Raw genomic sequence first — 17,230 nt, 5'->3', positions numbered from 1 at the left:
GCAAGCAGTATTCTATTAAAATCGTGATCAAAACTTACCTGAATAAAATATCTACTTCCTGCGACATGTACCAGAGCTTTTGTATAAACTTATTGCAGCAATTTTAAATTATGGTTGCGAAGTCTTGAGATTTGTTGAAATAAGGACAAATATAATTCTTTTCGCTTAAACGTAGTGAATTAGAAAAGAATTGTTTCCCCTCGTATTGTTCCTGACGGACCACTGCGGGGCGCTATTTCGCGCTCTGTTGAGCACGATTTTCTCACATTGCGGAGTGGTTAGTTCACTTCAGCGCTTGGTCACTCGACTGTCAACATGTCCGTAGAAAATTCTTCTTCGTCAAATCCGGCAACAGATAATAATACTTTGATAACGGAATATTTGGCTGAGATTTCCCGACAACTTTCACAGCATAGGGAAGAAGTTACAGCCTTGAGAGAAGAAGTACGTGGTACTAACGCTACAGTTGGAAAAGAAGTCAAAAAGTTGAAGTCGGACATTGATATTCAGTGGAAACGCCAGGGAAATAGAATACAGTACGTATTAACTCTGAAATTATTGACTTTTTGAAACAAGCTGTTTGGGCTATTGACAATAGCAAACCACAATATTGCCGAGAAGTTCTAAATGAGGCATTGGAAAATGTCGCCAAACGCCAGAAACTTATTCGTATCGCCGACAGCTCTGAGGGAGGCTGGGACACCGTCAATTGCTACACTTCTTAACCACTGGCTAGCGATTCCGAGGACGAATCTAAACTACGCAAGGCCGAAAATCAGGCTCTCAAGAAACGGAAATCAAAGTCGGTCAAACGTTTGCAGTCAGCACGTAAAGCACCTCCAGCTACTGTTACTTCTGGTGCTTTGTTCAACTATCCTTCTGCTTTTCGTAACTACACACCAGAAGGGAATATTTCAACATTTCAAACAAGGGGAGGAAGGTTTTTTCGAGGCTCCGGCAACTTCTCAGCTAGACCAGTCGCCTACGGCTCATGCTTTTCATGTGGCTCCTTCGAACACTTCCGACGATCATGTCCCTATGCCGCTACAGGGTTCGACAGCGACAGATCCGGTCAGGTTCCCGCCAAAAAGTAGAGATTCTCAAGATTACACTATGGAAGATGAGTATTTTTCACATTCGTTAGTTTCCGTAAAAATGCAGATTCAAAATTGACAAAAGACTATTTTGATATGAATCTGGACAAAAAGACATTTTGGTCAGAGGTCGTTTGAGAGATAATTTATCTTTTTGGCAATCTATAGGTGCAAGTAATTTTATACTTGATACTATTTTTCAAGGCTATAAAATACCTTTCTATTCAGAACCGCGTCTTCATTTTTATGTAACAATAAATCTGCTTTAAACAACAGCGATTTTGTAAGTGAAGCTATATCAGAATTATTGGATAGAAATTTAGTCGAGCAATGTGACTGGATTCCTTACATAGTTAATCCGCTCACGGTTTCAGTCCGAGATAACGGTAAGAAACGTCTGATCCTTGACCTTAGAGTAGTAAATAAACATTTATGGAAACAGTATTTCAGATACGAAGATATCAAAGTAGCGTTATCTTTTTTGGATAAAAACTTTTGGATGATTAAATTTGATATACATTCAGCTTATCATTTCATTGAAATTTTTCCATCACATACAAAATTTTTGGGTTTTTCATGGAAAGACGAAAACGGAATTACCAAGTATTATAAATTTTTAGTATTACCATTCGGATTATCAACAAGTCCTTATATATTCAGCAAGGTTACAAGACCATTAATTTCAAAGTGGAGAGCAGAAGGTAAAAAAGTACTTATGTTTCTAGACGATGGTTTTGGGTGCGATTCTAGTTACGAACGTACTTTATCTCTTGGGGTTTCAGTCAAACAGGACCTCATTCTTTCAGGGTTTGTTCCCAAGTCAGAAAAATGTATTTGGGTACCAGTACAGCATTTACAATTCCTAGGAAATGATATTGATTCGGTATATGGAATGATATCCGTACCTCAAACTAGAATTGACAAATGTCTAAAGACATTGGATAATTTGTCACATAGCATTGTGAAACATAGCAGAGTCCATGTTCGATCGCTGGCTAGTTTTGTTGGTCAAGTGATTTCAATGTCTATCGTCGTAGGTAAAATTTCTCAAATTATGACCAGATTTGTTAGTATGGACATAGCTACAGTCCCTCACTGGGATTATTATGCAAAATTGTCTCCAGAGAGTAAAGACCAGTTAGAATTCTGGAAAAGAGAGTTACTTCATTTGAATTCTAGAAAGCTTTTTGATTGTTTTTCTTCTACAAAAATTGTTTATTCAGATGCAAGCTCTCTAGCTTACGGTGGTTACGAAGTACTGAAGTGCATATAATAATGTAGCACACGGTGTGTGGTCACCGGTGGAGTCTTTACGGTCCTCCACATGGAGAGAACTCATGGCAGTTTACAGAGTTTTGAAATCTTTAGATCATTTGCTACGGTATCAAAGAGTTAAATGGTTTACAGACAACCAGTCAGTGAGCAAAATCGTAGGCAAAGGTTCGATGGTTTACGATTTGCAGACTATAGCTTTAGACATATACAAATTTTGCGTAAATAATTCGACTATCATTGATATTGAATGGATACCTAGGTCAGAGAACGAAAAAGCAGATTTTCTTTCTAATATTTGCGACTTTGATGACTGGGGTATTTCTTATACCATTTTGGATTTAGTACAGAGTAAATGGGGCCCGCTAGAAGTTGACTGGTTCGCTTCCGATCACAATGCTAAATTGCCAGTTTTTCATTCTAGATTTTGGAATATTAATTCAAGCGGTATAGACGCATTCACAGAAGATTGGTCCGAAAAGTTCGGACTTTTTGTTCCACCTATATCATTAGTTCATAGAGTACTTAAGAAAATGGTGACAGACAAAGTTCAAGGTGTTCTTATTATTCCCCACTGGACATCTGCTAATTACTGGCCAATTTTATGTCCAAATGGGGTTTTTGCGAACCATATTCTTGAATGGACGTATTTGCCAACAAAAAAGGAATTTTATAACTGTTGTAAAAATGGCAAAGGAATTTTCGGGAATAAAGATTTGTGCTTTAATATGCTGGCTATCCGGTTTAGTTATAATACGGGGAATTAATTCTGGAATAACAAGTTACTTAACAATTACGATTTATCCCCCTTTCTCTTAAAAAGGTTGTAGTGTTGAAAATGGTATCGACTGGCTTTGCAGCCATGATAATAGCCTGATTTTGCAGCCGTGATCATATTTTGGCTTTGCAGCCATGAGAATAGCCTGGCTTTGCAGCCATGAGAATAGCTTGGCTTTGCAGCCATGAGAATAGTTTGATAATAGCCTTGGTACACTGTTGGTTTTGTCATTTATACATTAAAATAAATTATAAAAGTTTGCAAATTTAATCAAATAAGAAATAGAAAAATAGTGAATCTTTTTCTTATGTTTATAGACATCTTTTGTTTCGGTGTTAAGCTATAACTGTTTTGTTACAATGTTAAGGTTACTTATATCGTAACGGTTGATTTTATATACATGTACCATAATGTACAATATTAAGTTACTAGAAAAATGTTGAAACATATAATTTAAAATTATGTAACACGTTTATTTTTACAGTGTCACAAGAACGAAATTGAAGCATTGCCGGATGTCCTGGCGGACAAAGTGACCCTACTGCCTGAGATATTACAGCACTCCAGAGCTGATAGTACGCGTAAGGTTACAACAGTGCGTTTAATAGATGGAAAAAGTGGGCTTTTTCAAATAGTCTTGGTAGTGGGGACATTTTGCCCGCCAGGGCATTACCGGTATCCATTTATCTAACTTCATTAATGCAAAGTGCTTCTTCGGCAAAACCGATTGAACAATCTTATTACGCTATAAAGTGGGTTCACGAAATTAATGGTTTAAGTTCTCCTACTAATTCTTCATTAGTTTATAATGTATTACAGGCAGCAAAGCGTTTACTTGCTAGGCCTGTCGTAAAGAAAGAGCCTGTAACCGTAGATCTTCTTTCTTCAGTTTATAAGAGTTTATATACGCATGGTAATATTATGTCTCAGAGAACAATATGTGCTTTATTGTTATCATTCGCTGGATTTTAAGAAGTTCTGAACTGTTGAAAATAAAAGAAATGATTTAGTTTTTCGCGATACTCATTTGGAAATATTTATTGAATCTAGTAAGACAGATCAATACAGAGACGGTGCATGGAGCATTATTGCTAAAACAGGAACATCCTTGTGTCCAGTTATAAACACTTTAAAATATCTTGAATGGGCAAATTTCGAAGAGAATTCAGATAATTTTATATTTTGCAATTTGAGTGCTACAAAAACAGGTTTTAAGTGCAGGAAAGTTAACAAGCCTATGTCCTACAGTACCTTGAGGGATATTTTTAAAAATGCTCTTGCTCCACATGTTATAGACATATCAAAATTTTGTTTACATTCATTACGTTCAGGTGGCGCCACCGCCGCTGCAAACAAGGGTGTTAAGGACAGAATTTTTTAAAAGACATGGTCGTTGGACCAGCGAACAAGCAAAAGACGGTTATGTTAAAGACAATTTGGAGGAACGTCTTATTGTTTCGCAATGTCTGGGCTTATGAACATTTGAATTATTTAGTAGATCTATTGTGTTGTCATGTTTTATGTTTTTAAGGAACACGTACATCACATTTAAGCAAGTAGATCATTAATTCTTGAATTAAGTATTATATATCTCTAGTCTATTTAACCTAGGTTTTCCCGTTCTTTAGGTTCAGTTGACAACCAAGTCGCTTACAACAAATTAAACTATTATTCATTGAAATGTTGTTCGTATTATATTATGATACTTAACATTATGGTAACGTTATATTGTGATAGCTCATGTCCGTTGGGTACGATTTGAGGGGAATATAATTCTTTTCGCTTAAACGTAGTGAATTAGAAAAGAATTGTTTCCCCTCGTATTGTTCCTGACGGACCACTGCGGGGCGCTATTTCGCGCTCTGTTGAGCACGATTTTTCTCACATTGCGGAGTGGTTAGTTCACTTCAGCGCTTGGTCACTCGACTGTCAACATGTCCGTAGAAAATTTTTAATATTAAGTTTTAATACTTTAAATGTGCGTGTTCCACTTTGTATATAAATATTATACACTGAACGGATTTCGAGGCGCGATAATTGTATGTCGATTAGCTATATAGAAAATCACTTGGATTTTTAAAATCGGTTCAGTGTATACGAGAAGTGAATGTAATTTCATGGTATTATTTTCATTGGGTACATAAAATAACCTGTTGATTATAGTTAACTTAATATTATGAGTGAAATGAAAAATATTCGTCAATTTATTTTCGAATAATATGCATAATGTTGTATTTATATTTATGATGATTATATACGAATGTTTTGTACATGTTCAGTTGACAACCAAGTCGCTTACAACAAATTAAACTATTATTCATTGAAATGTTGTTCGTATTATATTATGATACTTAACATTATGGTAACGTTATATTGTGATAGCTCATGTCCGTTGGGTACGATTTGAGGGGATAGAAAATATTCACTTACATTTTTGTAAGACATTAATAGCTGTAAGATTACAGACTCAAAATTCCTTTTTTATGGCGAATCGGGTAGAAATAAGCGTTTGATAAGATAATTAATTTTCGGTTGAAAATTTTGAAAACTGAAGAAAACAAATAAATAAAGAAAATTTATATCATGATGTTAATCGATATTGAAAATAAGCTAATATATCCTGTTTGGAGAGATTAACAGATATATATGTGCAAGATTGAAATGACTCGATTACAAAGTCATCTAGAGAATAGTCTTATAAATTAATTTTAAAATTCCTAGGAATGAAAGGAAACGTCTTAGAGGAAAAATTCCATTATCGTTCTTTTTTTTTTTTTTTGGATGTTGTATCTATAAAGATATAAGACCTCAATATGTTAACAAGTATTTTAGTATTTTAGGAAAAAGCCGGCAACGGCAATGTTGAAATTTATATAACTACTATCAACTGATTATGACATTATACTTACAAAGTTAGCAAACTTTCTCTACAACGCATTTGAGTTGAGTACTTTTGTTTATTTTCAAACGTAACTTTTCTCCTTGCACATATGAACAGTTTTACTAGATTTCATAATACATTCATAATTTTTGTGGTCCAATCTTCATGATACTTTATTATGTTTACCCTGGGTGGATTAGATGACATTCACGAATTATTCTACAATAATCTCAAGGTAGCAGCTCGGTAGCATGAAAAGGTAGCAGATAGGTAGCATGAAAAGGTAGCAGATAGGTAGCATGAAAAGGTAGCAGCTCGGTAGCATGAAAAGGTAGCAGATAGGTAGCGGCTACCAGTATAGCAAGAAAACTAATATGCATACAAACACTACCAATAGAAGCTAAGTAGCAGGAAAAGGTAGCAGCTAGCCGCTACTATAAAAGCAGGTAACAAGTAGCAGCAATTAAGGTAGCAGGAAAAAGGAGCAGCTAGCCACTACAAGTTGCAGGAAAACTAATTTGCATGCGAAACACCTACAATAGCAGCTAGCGGCTACTGGTAGCAGTGTGGTAGCAGCTACTTAACTGCTAGATCTACCTAGCTGCTATTGGTAGCAAGAGGCCAATTATTTCTGTAAGGGTAATAACTAAAATTCACAAAAATTATTATTTTAAGAAGTTATCACACTGTATAGCTTTACTTAAATGCTACATGGTATTGTGATAGCTAGTATCTCTACCAATACAATATCAATGCAAATAATCAAACAAGTCCTGATTTCTGAGCTTTTATTTTTTGTAGATGTAGTGAACTTTAGATTGTCAAGTCCTCTGCATGTACACTACATTCCAAACCTACTTTTCTGCAACTACCTCCTAATGTTTTACACCTCGTTACCTGGGCCCAGTTGTGTGAAACTTTAACGAGCGATTTAGCTAATGGTTGATTAAGATTTAGGGTTATATTTCAACATTTTAGAAGACTTAGTAAATCAAAGTTATAGATTAAGGAATATGAACAATAAAATGTCCTTACCATAAAATCAAAACATCACACTAGTGTTTTCCACATTAACTAATATTTTGGATCAAAAGTTAACCAGCGGTTAGTTCAACAGCCCGTTTAATTTTTGAACAACTGGACCCTGATTGGCAAATAATACGGAATCCTGTTAGTGCCAAGTGAAATGTCGTCCGTCGCCCCTCAAAGGCGACGCACGACATTGCGATACGACATCGCGACAATGCGATACGACGCGCGACAATGCGATACGACACACGACAATGCGATACGACGCGCGACAATGCGATATGACATTCGTCAAAATGTCGCGATGTCGCTTCGCAATGTCGTGCGTCGAGTTGGCAATTTTGGCACGATATGTCGCGATGTCGCGTCGCATTGTCGTCCGTCGTATCGCATTGTCGCGCGTCGTATCGCATTGTCGCGATGTCGTATCGCAATGTCGCGATGTCGTATCGCATTGTCGCGTGTCGTGTCCTGCATTTAGCTATGCGCGACAATGCGATACGACACGCGACAATGCGATACGACACGCGACAATGCGATACGACGCGCGACAATGCGATACGACACACGACATTCTCAAACGACATTGTCGCGATGTCGTGTCGCATTGTCGTGTGTCGCCTATGCGCCAATAGCACGACGCGCGACATCGCGATACGACACACGACAATGCGATACGACATCGCGACAATGCGATACGACGCGCGACAATGCGATACGACAAACGATATTCTCAAACGACATTGTCGCGATGTCGTATCGCATTGTCGTGCGTCGACCGGTGTTCACTTGAATAAATACCGGTGTTCGTTTAAATAAATACCGGCTAATCTTGGTCGCATTTTTTCGAACAATTCATCAATTTCATTTTATTATTAAAAGCGTTAGAAGTAAGGTATCAAACTGAAATTTCTTTTAATAAGTAGTATTGCCTAATCGAATATTAAAAACAATGTTCTTCCCCGACGAGCACGCCGTCGGGAACATTTGCTGAACTTTGCAATTTTTGGCTTAAAATATTAGCAGTACAATAAGGAAAAAGTGCTTATAAAATATTTATTTTGGGTAAATAACTGCAAATAAAAACTTGTTTTGAAAGAAAATGACAAAATCTGAATGTTTGTGACAAAAAAGACAACATCTTTTCGTCCGTCTGTACGTAATTTAGGATAATAGCTGTATTTCCGAACTTTTCCTAACGGAAAATGTCCGTGTTTTTCATTAACTTCAAATAATTGTAGAATGTTCCAAACACAAGATATTTTAATGAAATAACTTTTATAAATTATATTTAAATATCGTCTAAACGGATATGTAATTTGTTTACTTTTACCGCCGACAGTTTCGTCGGAGAACCGTCTCAAAATGTATCATTTTTCGTGAAAATAAGCATACTTCTTCATATATTAAATAGAGGGGTGGTCCTTGTCTGAGGAGCCATATCTTCATAACCTGATGTCTGATTTTAATAAATGATACCTTGTTGCAAAGGGCAAGCCAGTACCTAGAGAAAAAAGGCCACGTTAGGTTCGAACCCGGTCGGCTAGGGGGCAAGGTCATAGGTCAAATTCAGGTAATATTCTCACAATATGAACTTCTCAGAGCAGTCCTGAAAACACAAGCACTACCTTCACTGAGTCCAATGACACCATTGGAGCTTTTTCTCACGGCTCCCCGGGTCGGGCCAGCTTAGTCTTGGCCAGCACCCTACCGCATATAACAAGTTTGGTCATTTTCTGATAAAAGTTATTTCATTAAAATATCTTGTGTTTGGAACATTCTACAATTATTTGAAGTTAATGAAAAACACGGACATTTTCCGTACGAAAATACAGCTTTTATCCTAAATTACGTACAGACGGACGAACAGATGTTGTCCTTTTTGTCACAAACATTCAGATTTTGTCATTTTCTTTCAAAACAAGTTTTTATTTGCAGTTATTTACCCAAAATAAATATTTTATAAGCACTTTTTCCTTATTGTACTGCTAATATTTTAAACCAAAAATGGCAAAGTTCAGCAAATGTTCCCGACGGCGTGCTCGTCGGGGAAGAACATTGTTTTTAATATTCGATTATGCAGTACTACTTATTAAAAGAAATTTCAGTTTGATACCTTACTTTTAACGCTATTAATAATAAAATGAAATTGATGAATTGTTCGAAAAAATGCGACCAAGATTAGCCGGTATTTATTTAAACGAACACCGGTATTTATTCAAGTGAACACCGGTCGACGCACGACAATGCGATACGACATCGCGACAATGTCGTTTAGTTTAAACAGTATTTATTTCAATAAATTAGGTACACATAACATAAACATCATTGTAACAAATACAGTTAGGATTAGGAAAAAAGTTACAAGGTAACTTATATGAATCCATTTCCTAATACATACAAATAAACTTTTGTCCTGACAGGTTGCAACAAGATTAGTACTGTTAAATGATTAACGTCGTAGAAAAATGAACTTAGAAGAAAATTGAAGTAGAAACTGGTAAAAACTGAGTATTTTTCAACCTAATGTAGACGGATGAAAGAAATACGAAAATAGAAGAAAGTAATGTAAAATATATATAGGCCTATATTCAGCTACTCGGGGACCTCCACTCATCAACCGTTGTGACTCGGATCAAAACGACCTGTCGCTGCTATAAATTGCTGAGCTTTGATTATGACATGCTTGTTTTGTTCAAAAGACAGATGCTCGTTGCCGAACAGAAGGTTGTCAATCGTAGCGGGACAAGGGAGGTTAGTCAAAAGATTTTGCCTTTGCTGGGTGTAGTTGGAACAGGATAAATAGAAATGACTAACTGTTTCGACTAAGCCGCAACTACACAAGGGAGAGTCAGTTAGTGAACGCCGATGGAGATCAAAGTTTAATGAACTACAACCCAGTCTTAGGCGAGTATGAAGCATCTGGAGCTTGCGCTGACCAATTTTAAACAGAGCGTTGGGTTTCAGATTGCTTCTATCATTTAAAGCATTTTTGAAAGAATGGATGGTCGTTTGGTCTGTAATAGAAGCTGGTAAACTGTTCCATTCCCGTATAGCAGAGAGTAAGAAAGATGTTCTATAGAACTCTGTTCTACATTGTATCAACGGTAACCTTTGAGAGTGTCTAAGTTCAAACCTATGATCAACTCTGGGGGGAATCAAATTGCATAAGTAGCTCGGCACTAGTTCATTTTTCATTTTAAATAAAAGGGAAAGTTTATGTTTTCTACGTCGTTTAACTAAGGGCTCAATACTGGATTCGTGGTAAAGTTTATCTAAGTTACAATATTTAGTTGCTCCCGTTATTATTCTTAATGCTTCAATTTGAACGGACTCTAATTCTGATTTTAAGTAGTCGGAACAGTTGTCCCAGATTTTCGCCGTATTCAAGTAGAGGACGAATAAACGAGACATATAGTCGTTCAAGATTCTGTCTAGTTAAAAGGTATTTAAAGGAACGTAGAAGTGCAAGCCGTTGCCAGGCTTTATTGACTGTGTTTGTGATATGTGCATTCCACTTGCAGTCTTCCGACAATGTTAGACCTAGATGTTTGTGTGTACTTACAGGATTTAACAAGACATTATCAAAATATAGGTCAGGATGTACAGGTTTTGTCGTTTTTCTAGAGAAGGTGAGAGTCTCAGTTTTGGAAGGATTAAAAGTGACCAGCCAAGTCCTAGACCATTTCCGAACTGTCTCGAGATCTTGGTTTAAGGTTGCTGCCGACGTAGCAGGATCATCGACAATAATGTACATACTAGTGTCATCGGCAAACAACCTCACATTTGAACGTAAATTGAGAATAATGTCGTTTATGTAGACAAGAAATAGAGCAGGTCCGAGGATTGAGCCTTGAGGGACACCAGCACTGATGGATGACCAATCAGACGAGGTATTGGCAAATACCACTCTTTGCTTTCGAAGAGTGAGATACGATTTGAACCACTGAAGTAGGTTACCACAGACACCAATTGTGGACAATTTAAAAAGAAGACCTTTATGCCATACTCGGTCAAAGGCTTTGGAGATGTCGCAAAATACTACTCTTACTTCTTTACCGTCATCCATAGCCTTGCAAATGTCATTGTAGATATACACAAGCTGATTAATTGTGGAATCACCACGTATAAATCCTGATTGATAACTACTGAGTATGTTATTTTGTGTAAGAAAATTGAAAAAATGTTTGTGTATACATCGTTCCATAAGCTTCCCAACACAGCTAAGAAGAGATATTGGTCGGTAGTTTTGAGGGTCTGATGGATTAGACTTTTTGTAAATTGGAGTAACATTTGCTGTCTTCCAGACTGAGGGAAAGTACGACTCGGTAATTAGTTTATTAAAAAATATAGCAAGCGGTGCAGCTAGGACGGAGGAGCCTTCTTTTAGAAGCCTTGGACTGACCATGTCCGAACCACAGGATTTAGATGGATTAATAGTCGATATTGCATCTGTAACATCTTGTTGTGAGATATGAATAGATGAAAGAATATGGGATGGTTGTTCTGGGCTAGCAGGTAGTGAGTGATTGCTGTCGTTAATGTTTGATTGTTCGCAGAAATACGAATTAAGAATATTTACCTTGTCTGTGTCTTCAGACGCTATCCTACCATTGTAAGACAATACAGGTAAAACAGTTGACTTGGATTTATTGGTAATTTTCTTAGAAAGTTTGAACCATGTTTTAGTATCAAAATTTTCTTGATTAATTTTCTCAATGATTTTATTTTTAAAGTCGCTTTTGGCTTTTCTTAGTTCTCGAATGGTTTCATTTCGTTTTTGCTTGAACTTATTCCAAGCTAATTCGCTTTTAACCAACTTTGCCTTTCTGAATAGTCTGTTTCTCTGTCTGATTAGTTTTCGAATTCCGGAATGAAACCATGGTATATCTGCAGGACGAATAGTGACAATTTTAGAAGGGATTGTTTTAGAGGCAATATCAAGTATAGTATTGCTCAAGTCATCGGCTACGGAATCTAAGTCATCGATATTTAAAAGGGTATCCCAGTCGACTTGGTCAAGTTCTTCTCGATAACTATCGAAGTCGGCCTGGTCGTATTTCCATATTTTTCTTTTAAAAGCGGTGATTTTTGGTTTCTGAAATTTAAAAACTACAACGGTTGGACAATGGAATCTTGTGAGATCAGGTATAAAGGGATCTGCGGTGAAACTTGATATGACATGCTGCGGATTGTTTACAAATACAAGATCGATAAGAGATTGGGAGTTTTCAGTAAAATGGGTTGGCTCAGAAATTAGTTGCACAGAACTATATGAACTCATAAGTCTTGATATTTTGTTTGACTGGTCGTTTAGTACATTAATATTAAAGTCACCTGTGATAGCGACATTATTAGAATGAAAATGGGCTCTATCTATACTCTCTTCTAGGAGAGTCCAATATTCGTTGTTAGAATCGGGAGGTCGATAGAAGCCCCCAACCAAGAGTTTTTTGTTACGTAATGTAAGTTCTATCCATAAAGTTTCTAGACCAAGAATTTCCAAGTCCAGCCGTCGAGTAGCATAGAGACCAGATCTTACATAAATCGCGACGCCTCCTCCAAGTCTACCGACGCGATCATTTCTAAAGGGCGGATCAAAATTCTGAATGAGGATATGTTCGTTTGAAGTTGTATGAGAAAGCCATGTCTCAGTAAACACCAAGATTTCATAAGGCTGAGATTCTGTCTGGAGAAGGTCTATTTTAGGAATGATACTTTGAACATTAAGGTGCATGATACTAAGACCAGAATTTATTACATTTGAAAAGGAGGTAGACATCTCTGAGGAGGAAGTTGTATCTAAGCCAGAAGGACCTGGATTCGGATGGATGTCGCCAGCAATCAGTAAGAGAACGTAAAGAAAATACAGCAAAATACTGCACAGAGTGAATGTGACAAAATGAACAAAGAACATGCAGTTGTCGATAGAGTGAGCTAATTGTGTTTTCCTGTAAGAATTAGTTCGAACTGAATAAGCTCTTGTGTTATCAAACGATAGTGTACTCGTAATAAAGAAGCATTGGAAGCCCGACGGATCTGTTAGGCTGACATAAAGTAGAAAAATAATGAAACGATAGTAGCGACAGTTGATATATTTCCAAAAATGCAAAGCACGACTTCGTTTTACTGAGGATCTAATCTTGACAATAGAGGTCGTGCATATACAGATTTGAGTGCGTCCGTGTCAGATAGCTGTAAGGAAGGGGAACCCCGAGTAGCAAATCTATACTGGTAGACATCAAAATGATAAACATCGACATTAAGTTTAAATTCTGTGAGATGGAACTTTATGGATATGTAGCGCTCTGAGGGATGTGCATGATTGTTCAAAAAAAATGTTCAATATTAATACTGCATTAGATTTTAGGATAATAATTTTGGCAAATAATTATCGTTCATTTAAAAATGATCAATGTAACATGATATGGATAGTAGTAAATAAAACATTACATTCAATGAAAGTGAAAGTGGCAGAAAGAATGCGGACTGACGGACAGTTACCATCAAACCAATTACATGCCAAAGACTTAACATCATACATATTGATAGACAGATAGACAATCAGTAGCAGTCAATGCTTCGCCAAAAAAGAGAAAAAATAAAAAGAAATCTACATATAAAATGTACATATACCAGCCTAAGAGAGGTATTTACGTGATAAACAAATATAACAGGTGGACAGTTGGACGGACGCACAGACAACATCAGATATCTTAATGTAACAGCGTCCTATCGCTATCAAACAACATGTGCACTATATATACATTGAAGTTACTTGTCATCAAAGTAGTGCGTAACATTTATATATTTACATATACATACATAAATATACACATACATACACACATGTACATACACCACATGCACACATATATATATATATATACATACATACACCTACATATATATACACATAGACATATACATACATATACACAACTATACGCACATATACATATACATACACATACATTATACATATGCATAAATGTACACATATACGAACGTAAAGTGTCAAGCGGACGGATGCCAACAGACATGTTAATGCTCCAAATTCATATTCGTACAACATCTGCATCAAGCTGTACATATACACCAAGGTTATATATCAACAAAGTAATGTTAAATAATTCCATCTATAGTAAATCTATCGTTTCATCTCATGAATAAAAGAATAGATTTCACAGAAGATATGCAGACAACCGGACGGACGGACTGTCACATCGAATATAAACACTTTATTTTGCGTCATGTCGTTTGAGAATGTCGTTTGTCGTATCGCATTGTCGCGCGTCGTATCGCATTGTCGCGATGTCGTATCGCATTGTCGTGTGTCGTATCGCGATGTCGCGCGTCGTGCTATTGGCGCATAGGCGACACACGACAATGCGACACGACATCGCGACAATGTCGTCTGAGAATGTCGTGTGTCGTATCGCATTGTCGCGCGTCGTATCGCATTGTCGCGCGTCGCGCGTAGCTAAATGCAGGACACGACACGCGACAATGCGATACGACATCGCGACATTGCGATACGACATCGCGACAATGCGATACGACGCGCGATAATGCGATACGACGGACGACAATGCGACGCGACATCGCGACATATCGTGCCAAAATTGCCAACTCGACGCACGACATTGCGAAGCGACATCGCGACATTTTGACGAATGTCATATCGCATTGTCGCGCGTCGTATCGCATTGTCGTGTGTCGTATCGCATTGTCGCGCGTCGTATCGCATTGTCGCGATGTCGTATCGCAATGTCGTGCGTCGCCTTTGAGGGGCGACGGACGACATTTCACATGGCACTAACAGGATTCCGTAAAATACAGCAAACAACTTTCATGACAACTATCCAGTCTGTTCGACGTGCAGAGGACTTAGTTGTGATAAATCGTTTGTACCGGAGTTTAGTGCTGACTAAATCTTAAACAATATAAAGTTCTATAGTGGGAATTTAGTTAAGTTTAATTAGATCACTGTAAGAGGTCACAGGAGAAACAGCCAATCAGAGAGGAGGATCCCAATCACCTAGCCAGGAGGACCAATCATCGACGAGCAGCATCGCTTAACTTCCAGATTCCATTGAATCTAAACGTATTCTGTACGACCAACTGGAACTATTCTGTATCACCAACTGAAATCCAAGGCCATCTTGGGTAGTTATGACTGCATTGTATTTATATCTGTCTGTTAAACCTCTTCCGCCTCTAAAAGGAGTATCGGACCTGGTATAGTGATGGCCATTCATTTTCAGAAGTGGGAAGAATGCAGCATCCGTGTTGTCTATAGCACACATGGAACTAGGAGAAAAGTTAGATATGTAGTATCTGCATTATTGTACAGAGCACATTGTGAGTGCTAGAAACAGGACTGACTACATTATCCATTCTTTCTAGGGCAAGGGTAAGTAAGGTATCTGATTTATAGCATAAGTCATATGTGTACTAGACTTGAGGGTTACTAGGTATCCACATTGTCTAAATTGCACGTTGAGCAGAATGGTAGAAACAGTATTTGTATTACTGGCCAGATTGCTTTGGATGTTGGAATTAAGGGTTGATACGGTTGTCGTATTTTCTAAACTGTAAGGGGCGCTAACACATATAGTGCTAAGATTATCAGTGGATACAGTCTCCTAATGATCTGCAGTACTAGTCAACTTGTTTGGATTAAATATGGTGTTATCCCTACCAGCTAGGCCTACTAGCATTAGTGGTGTCAGCAATATTACTCCCACCATCATCTGATTCAGTCATCAAGCTGGTTACTGGTCCATGTACTGCTCCTCTGCGGATACTCAACACTGATTTCCTCAAGACTAAAGTCTGGACACAGTAGAGAACTAACAGCCCTAGAGCTATTTGCCTGCTGTCCCCAAGGTTTCGGACATTTGCCCAGCACAAGAGCACTACTCTCATTCACCTCCACTCCCCCCCCCCCTCCCCACCCCCATTTAACTACATCTACAAAACTAATAGCTCAAAAACTTGTTTGATTATTTCTGAAGAAATAAAAGGTAACATATTTGTAGAATATCTCTAGTGAGTAGGTCGGTAGACTAATTCAGAAATGTCTGTTTTGCTGAGAGACAGTGTTTCCTAAATGTTAAATGTTTAGCAGACATCATGATTACAAACATACAGGAAGTAACTATGTAAGTTAGACCTGGAAATCAAATAAAAGAATGCATTCATATCCGCATGCGTACTTTCCTAAGTGTGTATTTCAGGGCCGTAGGAACAGTCGGGGTGGGGTCCTCCCAATTATCATAGCAAATATTTTGACTGCGAGTCAATTTTAGCTGATTTTCATAATGCGTGCGCTCATCCCACCAATCTGAAAATGCTTTCTACGGTCCTGTATTTGACTTTGAAAGACATTTCATATAGTTATTCTTCAAGTTAAAGAAATTAATAGGGTTCCAACCATTTTCTTCCAAATCTGATCCACAAATTTAAAACAAAATAAAACAAAAATATTTGCAACACAGTTAAAGAACTTTAAAATGCACTATAAAATTGTATCAAAGGTATTTCTGTGTATCTTTTTATACATGCAATGTTAAGAAGTCACTGAAAACAATGTGCAAGATAAGTTCAACATTTTTAAGCTTAAAAATTCCAATTTACTCATAGATATAGGCGTATTATCAATATTCCAGAAAATCGCGGTTTTAGATACAGTTTCCAGCACTTTTGCTCAAAAAATCATATTTTGCATACTTGAATTTTGGTAGATTTTTCACTGTAGACTCAGCATATGTTGTAGAATATGAAAACACAAAAACCATTTCTGTGCAATTTTTTTCCGTTATTTGCATTTTTGACACTAGATTTACTGGACTATAATAAAATGTTTAACATATGGCAAACTGTTGTACTTTTGCAGTGTAAGACTATCGTTGCCAACATTTCTTTGAAAATGTAACTCACCATCATTGACATATATTTATATTGTTTATTATTACATAAACACATGGGTAGTAACCATTTGTCTGTCTGTCTGTCTGTCTGTCTGTCATGGAAACTTAAGGGACTATATATTATATACTCTATGCTGTAGCAAAAGGAAAAGCAACAAGAAAAGCACTGAAAGGCGCCCAACGGAACAGGGCAGAAGACAATAATCAATACATTTTATATCAATTATGAAGATAACATTAT

The 17,230-nt window shown here is 37.1% G+C and overlaps 1 protein-coding gene across 1 annotated transcript; it reads right to left on the bottom strand.

The window, feature by feature from the left end:
• Positions 1-10,373: 10,373 nt before the first annotated feature.
• LOC123527061 (uncharacterized) lies at positions 10,374-12,836 on the bottom strand. The gene is made up of 2 exons (XM_053550466.1): positions 11,875-12,836; positions 10,374-11,661 (listed from the first exon to the last, which is right to left on the bottom strand). The coding sequence occupies exons 1-2, from the start codon at positions 12,834-12,836 to the stop codon at positions 10,374-10,376; spliced, it is 2,250 nt and encodes a 749-aa protein (XP_053406441.1).
• Between the last annotated feature and the right edge of the window lie 4,394 nt (positions 12,837-17,230).

The sequence above is a fragment of the Mercenaria mercenaria genome, chromosome 9 (genome assembly GCF_021730395.1).
Source record: "Mercenaria mercenaria strain notata chromosome 9, MADL_Memer_1, whole genome shotgun sequence".
NCBI lineage: Eukaryota > Metazoa > Mollusca > Bivalvia > Venerida > Veneridae > Mercenaria > Mercenaria mercenaria.
Note: the sequence above shows the minus strand (reverse complement) of the source record. Positions and strands in the feature narration are given on the sequence as shown.